The 7,870-nt window shown below is 42.1% G+C and overlaps 1 protein-coding gene across 1 annotated transcript; it reads left to right on the top strand.

Annotated features, from left to right (window-relative positions):
- Window positions 1-1,243: 1,243 nt before the first annotated feature.
- srpra (SRP receptor subunit alpha) lies at window positions 1,244-7,837 on the top strand. The gene is made up of 15 exons (XM_058080466.2): window positions 1,244-1,389; window positions 1,506-1,645; window positions 2,006-2,089; window positions 2,182-2,345; window positions 3,057-3,217; window positions 3,732-3,891; window positions 4,155-4,305; window positions 4,377-4,498; window positions 4,575-4,696; window positions 4,773-4,859; window positions 4,937-5,109; window positions 6,148-6,361; window positions 6,480-6,643; window positions 6,809-6,907; window positions 6,984-7,837. The coding sequence occupies exons 2-15, from the start codon at window positions 1,523-1,525 to the stop codon at window positions 7,110-7,112; spliced, it is 1,953 nt and encodes a 650-aa protein (XP_057936449.2). The 5' UTR covers window positions 1,244-1,389; window positions 1,506-1,522; the 3' UTR covers window positions 7,113-7,837.
- Window positions 7,838-7,870: the final 33 nt, after the last annotated feature.

Here is a 7,870-nt window from a genome sequence, read left to right as displayed (position 1 = left end):
CATTTTTTCAAGTGACTGGCAACACATCAAGTGGCTTTTTCTGGCCATATTTGACATGTTGGGAGATATAAATATCCATCCATCCATTTATTTTCTATGCAGCTTATCATCACTCTGGTCGCTGGTTTGGCTACAGCACACCCTAGTGAGGATCAGCGGCATAGAAAGTGGATGGACGGATGATAGAGTGAAGCCGGGAAATTGGAAACACTAAGTAACTGGTAGAGGGAAGACTGTATTTCTAAATATGTTTATTTATGTAAAATATGTATCTACACTGGACTATCAAGTGGCTTTTGTTCATCGTAGTGTCCTGCAGGGGAAGCAGGGGTAAATGGGAAGGTGATGATGTAGCATTAGAATAAATCCTTTAAGAGGAAAGAAAAAAATAGAATGCTGGCAGATGGCAGACAACACAATTATAGGCTCACCAATGTCATGCTCCAGTTGCATCACACATTCAGTGGTATCATATTCTACATTTACCACCAGTATGTTTGATTGAGCCAGCAAGGTTCTGCCAAGAGTACTGCCTTGCTGGACCTCATGCAGCGCCTGGTTTATTTACACAAATGCCGAGAGTGATAGGCTGATCATTATTGTGGATCTTGGTCATTTATTCCAAGTAATGATACATGGACATGGACATTGTCAAGTACAAAATATATCTCCAATGTTGTCCCATGCATTCATCTGCATTTGCTCAATCATGGATACAGATGACCCAACTGCACAATACAAGAGTATAAAATTCAACAGTACACAGTGCACAATGAGATTGCAACTTTAAGAAAATGAAACAGGATACAACCCAAAGATGTTGTTTTCTGTTTCTTCTTTGTAGCATCTCACCATGCATCACTGGGCTTATGGATGGAGGATTTCCGTCCGAATGATCAGCACTGCCCTCTTGTGGCTGCCCTGGGTAATTCTGGCCTCCAACAAAGGAAAAATATGCAGATATTCCAATATATAGTATATATGTATAGTTATTTTTAAACACATGGAAAAGAATAACGGTATAACGTCTCTTTTTATAGAAAATTAGAAAAAAGCTTGGTCTTGAATCATATTTTTAAACAATAACGAAAAATATATACATTTTTAACTTTTAGCTTTATTGTATTATTTAAACGACATTGATACGATACGTTCAATTTAAAAACGTAAAATTTAAATTAATAAACGCCGAATTTTATTTTTTTTAAATACGGACCTTGCATATAAATCAATCCGCGCATGCGCTGCATTACTGACGTACGGGGGAGCCGGAAAAATACGTCATTTCCTGAAACTGCGAGTGACGTGTCTAAAAAGTGTTTTGCGCTACAGCGGTGGATCCAACTCGTGGCGGAGGGGGGGTTCCTTTCCATTTCGGCATTTGTTTTGGTGAGTTATTATATGAATTATGAGCTGAGAATGACATTTCAATGTGGCTTTGTTGTTGGTTCTATTTGTATTCCACAGGCCTTTTAACGTAAGGTTTCTTACGCTTGCTCGTGCAGGTTTATTCGGTGTCAAGATGCTAGATTTTTTCACCATCTTCAGCAAAGGGGGCATAGTGCTGTGGTGTTTTCAGGGAACCGGGGTGACAGAGTCCTTCACCGGGCCTGTCAACGCCCTTATCCGCTCCGTGATCCTTCAGGTGAGCCAATGACGGCAGGTGTCTTGTTTTAATCTGTGACTAGCTCACGATGCTAATGCTAACAGGTAGCACCATACGTAGGCGTATGGTGACTTCGTAGTAGTCACTCTTACAGCATGATTGTCAACTGGGAACAAAATGATGCAATTATGTGTGCTGTCTTTAAATGTATACTCTTGCGTGTGTGCTGTTTTTTTTTTAAATCCCTTTTGGGAATAATAAATCCATGTATCCATATGCAGTTTCTTATCAGAGCTAAGATTGTCTTAGCTTTGTTGTGTTTTACAGTGGCTAGCATCTTTTTACACTTGCATGACCTTTAAGAATGCCCTCTGTCTATGCCAACGTGTCCCGTTACAGGAGAGAAGTGGTAATAACTCCTTCAACCATGAGGCCCTGAGTCTTAAATATAAGCTGGATAACGAGTTTGAGTTGATTTTTGTGGTAAGTCTGGCAACATGTTCAAAGTAAACAAGCCATGATGGATCTCCCCATGTCTTATAAAGATGTCTCTTTCCCTCCGCTTCCGCTTCAAGGTGGGTTTTCAAAAGATCCTGACGTTGACCTATGTGGACAAGTTCATAGATGACGTCCAGCTGCACTTTAGGGATCGTTATAAAAATGAATTGGAGCAGAAGGGAGCCATGAAGCTTCTGAACCACAGCTTTGAATTTGAGGATGACTTCAACATGCTTCTTCGGTAAGCATCGGGCACACCTATCGACAATGCTGTTACTGGAGAGTGTAAACTACACCCACAATACATTGGAGTTTTTGTTGTTTCTTTTTTTAAATGTACATACGAGTATAAAAACAAGTTAACTACTAATGGGATATGTACCTTGTGGGTGATTGATAGGGGAGAATCTTTGCCTAAAGACTAAATGCAACTGAATTGCGTGTGCATACCTGTCTGTTTTTGTGATGAAATCAATTGCTGGTGCTATGGTTGTCATCACACTTTTCCCATTTGTTACCTCCAATGAAAGCCATTCATTCATTTTTCTACCGCTTATCCTCACGAGGGTCGCAGGGGTGCTGAAGCCTATCCCAGCTGTCTTCGGGCGAGAGGCGGGGTACACCCTGGACCAGATTGGCCAGCCAATCACAGGGCACATATAGACAAACAACCATTCACACTCACATTCATACCTATGGACAATTTGGAGTCGCCATTAACCGGGCATGTTTTTGGAATGTGGGAGGAAACCGGAGTACCCGGAGAGAACATGAAAACTCCACACAGAGATGGCAGAGTGTGGAATCGAACTCAGGTCTCCTAGCTGTGTGTCCGCCGTGCAGCCGCAATGAAATCCAATGGACGGCAAATGTTTTTTTTTCCACCAATAGTGCCGAATCAAACAATGTCATTGAGTGTAAAAGGCGGCATGCTGTTCATGTTTTCCACCAGAGAGGCAGAAAAGAGCAGCAAAGCTCGAAGCCCTGTCCCCATGCGGTCTTTTAAGGAGTCCGAGAAATCTCAAAAAACTGTGAAGTCAATGATCGAAACAAAAGGAGGGGACAAAGGAAAGGAACAGGGTGGCAAGAAGAGCAAAAATACCAAAAAAGAAGGTAAGTGTTGTTTCATTTCTTATGTTATGGAGTTTTTCAACAGTTGTAAATAAGCCTCAGAGGTCCCACCCACAACAGTGTATTGGAAGTGTATTGGCCCGAAAACGTACTGGGAACACAATAGTTTGTGTGAGCCGTGTTTGTACACACCTGCCTCCTTTTGTATATGCACTGTAACACTGCACTTGTCCAAGATCATCACGGCAAGTTAGCCAATTCTCCTGTAGAAATATAAAACAAATTAACAGCTCCCACGTTTGTAGCTGACTGACATATATTTGGCATATATTTTAAGATGTGTAGCAAAGCCTTTATTATTATTATTTTTTTTTTTAAGTTTTCCCGATGTGAATTTTCCTTCATGACATCATGAAAACAAGAAATTTCAAAAGCCACCATCTGAGCGCTTCTTCTCTAAACGTTTGACATTCCGTGCTCATTTAGGTGTTAGAACATCATTAAAAAGTAGATTTTATTGGATTTGTTCAATACCTTTTTTTTTTTCTTCCTACAGCTCCTGTTGCAGATGCCATGAAAGAGGGCAAAGCCCCGTTTTCTTCCGGTCAGAAGCTGGTTGAGAATGGCAACCATGGCCTGACTCCTGAAGAGATCATGCAAAAGAAGAGAGAGGAATTCTTTCGCAAGCGTGCTGCCGTACCTGCTGAAAAAGTCAGGTGAGAGATGACTCACGGTTCGCTACATTAATAGTTCAGTCTTGCAGCATATTACATCATCTGAGAATGAAAGCCAAGTTATCCTGCTTAGAAAAATGCTGTAACTGTACAATTAACTTGCTTAAATAACTGTGCAATAACCATGAAATACTGTAAACCTGTGACTTGGTCAACATGAATATAAATTCAGATTTGTATCAGCCTGTTTTTGCACTTTAACCACTCCTGTGTGCTATCATATCTTATCATTCTTTTACTCCTAGTAAGTCTCCAAAGCCTCAGAAGCCCAAAGAGAAACAGAGGCGTGTTTGGGACATGGGTGGCAGCAGTACCAAGGACCTGGACTATAGTGATAGGAATGGAGACACTTCTCCAAATGGTGGTGACCAAAACCAGGAAGCACTTATTGACCCTGTAAGTAAACACACACACAAGCTGTTGCTGTTTCTCATGAAACAGTGTTAAGATGTCTGGATGGCTTTCAGGGGATGCAGCTAAGCTCCATGAAGGGAGACTTGCTCTCCGTGGAATGTGATTCCAGTGAGGAAGAAGAGATGGAGGAGGAAGAAGAGGAGGAGAGGGCGGCTGTAAATTCTGTCAAAACAAGGTAGGCAATGGATGTACTTGCTTTACACGTAAGCGCAAAACAGCTTTTCAGAAGACCATTTTGTCATTTTTCACAGCTCCAAAAAGAGTGGAGGTTTTGGAGGCATGTTTGGGATGTTGAAGGGCCTAGTCGGCTCCAAGAGCCTGAGCCTGGAGGACATGGAGCCTGTTTTGGAGAAGATGAGGGAGCACCTCATTGGTATAACTCGGACTCCATGTTGTTTGTTCATTCGTTGTGCATGACTGGACGTTGAACAGCTAATGTGCGTTTACAGCGAAGAATGTAGCAGCCGACATCGCCTTGCAGCTTTGTGACTCTGTTGCCAAAAAACTGGAAGGCAAAGTCATGGGCACATTCACCAGTAAGTCAGGCAGTCTCTTTGGTTACTGTACATAGCAAATTGCAATATTCCATGGATAACAATTTTTGCGTCTTTAGCTGTTGCCTCGACGGTAAAGCAGGCCTTGCAGGACTCCCTGGTGCAGATCCTGCAGCCCAAACGCAGGGTGGACATTCTGAGAGACGTCATGGAGGCGCAGAGCCAGAGAAGACCTTTTGTCATCACTTTTTGTGGCGTCAATGGGGTCGGAAAGTCCACCAATTTGGCAAAGGTGTGTGTCTTTGTTGTGTTTAAACAGACTATATGGCAAATTTCTGTGTTCTGAGGAAGTATTGTAATATAGGAAGTACTATTATGCTCTATCACTGCGGAAAGACAGTAATATAGTTCATTTAGGTATTATTTTCGTTTAAGATTACTAATCTATAAATTATATAGTTAATCTTCAAACAGCTAAAATACTGCATAAGGCTAAAATAACCAATTACCTAAAAATGTCATCCAACACTTCTCTACAAGAGAGGAGAAATATGATCTCAGGGAAGTACTAAATTTATATGCTCGGACTACATTAAAAAGCCATAGCATTAAAGTATATGGAATCAAACTATGGAATGGATTGAGTAAGGACCTCAAACAATGCACAACGATGAGCCAATTCAAGAAACAATACAAGCAGTAGATGTTTGCTAAATACAAGGGTGAAGAGTCTTGAACCAGTCATGATGTGCTATATATATCACTCATATTGACACTTACTATGGTACCCATTATGTCATTGTATGGTCATATCACCTCGTACTTCGGTACGTGACAAAAATTTAATAATAAAATAAGAATACAAATTTGTAAAATAAAGTCAAAAAACAAGAAAAATATACATCAGGAAGGCAGGAAGTGATCAAATGTAACAGTTACTGACTGTAAAAGTACCAGATGGAGGGGTAGGATTTAATAAGCTTTGCTTCTTCCTACTCCTTTTCTTGAACTGATTATGTGATGCACTCAATTGTAATCTGATGCATGTTCAAATGAACTAAAACCATTACTTATAAAGAACAAAGATGGTACTTGAGAACCACTGATCTCATTGCAAGCAGCACAGAAGCGCAGCAATATCCTGCCGTCATTGGATTCTATGAAATCGGCACGGTCGGAAAAAAATTCCCCATCTGAAGTTATGATAGGTTCAGATGCGGCAATGCCACCACTTTATCTTGCATGTGTCCTGAGAGTGTATGTTTGTTGTTCCTGACACATCCATCAATTGTAACACATTAAACCCCACCTGTTCCACATCTTGGTCCAGATCTCTTTTTGGCTCGTGGAGAACGGTTTCACGGTGCTGATCGCCGCCTGCGACACATTCCGCGCCGGGGCGGTGGAGCAGCTGCGAACCCATCAGCGCCGCCTGAACTCCTTGCATCCTCCAGAGCGGCACGGAGGACGCACCATGGTCCAGCTCTATGAGAAGGGCTACGGGAAGGACGCCGCTGGAATCGCTATGGAGGCCATTGCCTATGGTAATTGGAGGGGGGGGGAAACATAGGATTTTTATTAAGGCTGAAAATATTATCAATAGTGTATAAATATTTACCATTTACACCACATCACATAATTTGGTTTGCTGTCTATCCACAGCGCGTAACCAGGCTTTCGATGTGGTGCTGGTGGACACTGCCGGGCGTATGCAGGACAACGCCCCCCTCATGACGGCGCTGGCTAAGCTCATTGCGGTCAACATGCCAGATCTTGTCCTGTTTGTGGGGGAGGCTCTGGTGGGCAACGAGGCAGTTGATCAACTGGTAAAGCCATCCTTGATGAATAGAAAAGTCATCTTTATGCTTTTGTAGTGTCCACCAGAGGGCAGTGTTGCTCCAGCGATTGACTGCCCTCATAAATGAAACTTGCTGCTTGTTAGACAAGATACTGTAGAAAGTGGTAGATATATCTTTCTCTCGGGCCATCAGGTGAAGTTCAACCAGGCTCTGGCAGACCACTCCATGTCCGACAAGGCTCGTCTCATTGACGGAATTGTCCTCACCAAGTTTGACACCATCGATGACAAGGTACTTAAAATCCACAAACCTTTTTTTTGTCATTGTCAGCAATTGAAACATCCCTCCCCCCCACCTCTTTGAAAAGGTTGGTGCTGCAATCTCCATGACTTACATCACAGGCCAGCCTATTGTGTTCGTGGGCACCGGGCAGACCTACAACGACCTGCGCAGTCTCAACGCCCGCGCCGTGGTCAGCGCCCTTATGAAAGCTTAAAACAAGAGCAAAAAGTGGCTGCATGTTGATCCCATTCTGCCACACTGCCTGCCTGCGCTTCTTGTCTGCCTGTTCTCTCCACTTTTTGCAGTAATTCTAAAGAGTGTTCCATCTCGCTGCTCAGGACAGTCATTTTTAAACCTTCACTTCCAGAGGAGCCCCCTTTGTTTTATTTTTTGCTTTTTCTCTTTGGGCCAAATTGAAAAGTACCTCATATTCACTTGAGTTATCACATACTGTAGCTGCCCAGTAGACCTCAGTTTTACTCAATAGGAACGAGTTAAAAAAAACAAAACTACCTGCACAAACAAAACATATGGCAGTCAGTCATGGGAATAAATAAAGGTCAGGTTGACAGCAGCTGCTTGAGCAAAGCTTAGTGACCATAGTGCCTATTTGTCTCCTGTTGTCATAGTTACCTTTCACAACACGCAGCGTGATCCATCAAGGACACATGGAATTAATCCTACTCAAGAGGAAAAGATGGTCACATTTACACCAGTTGAAATCGGAGCTACAACTAACCAGATTTAATCACAATGGAGACGCCCTGTTAATTTCAGTTGAGACTTTTTGTAAATTAATGACAGCGCCTATAAATTTTATTTATGTATCAATAAACATCTCTCCCCCCCTTCATTAAGTTGTGGTAATGCAATATGATGGAAAAAAGTTAATTTATGGGAATGTAAACATTTCGAAATAAAGCTGCTGTGTCAAGGAAATTGCACCGTTCTTGCATCAGGATGACAACACAA

Source organism: Doryrhamphus excisus, linkage group LG8 (genome assembly GCF_037039965.1).
Source record: "Doryrhamphus excisus strain RoL-2023G ecotype Guam linkage group LG8, RoL_Dexc_Guam_v1.1, whole genome shotgun sequence".
NCBI classification, from domain to species: Eukaryota; Metazoa; Chordata; class Actinopteri; order Syngnathiformes; family Syngnathidae; genus Doryrhamphus; species Doryrhamphus excisus.
This window is presented reverse-complemented; position numbering and strand designations above follow the sequence as displayed.

Coding starts and splice junctions, on each gene's coding strand:
- srpra (XM_058080466.2), top strand. CDS start 1,523: ATGCTAGATTTTTTCACCATCTTCAGCAAAGGGGGCATAGTGCTGTGG. Junction 4,697..4,772: donor GATGAGGGAGCACCTCATTG/GTATAACTCGGA, acceptor GTGCGTTTACAG/CGAAGAATGTAGCAGCCGAC. Junction 5,110..6,147: donor AGTCCACCAATTTGGCAAAG/GTGTGTGTCTTT, acceptor ATCTTGGTCCAG/ATCTCTTTTTGGCTCGTGGA.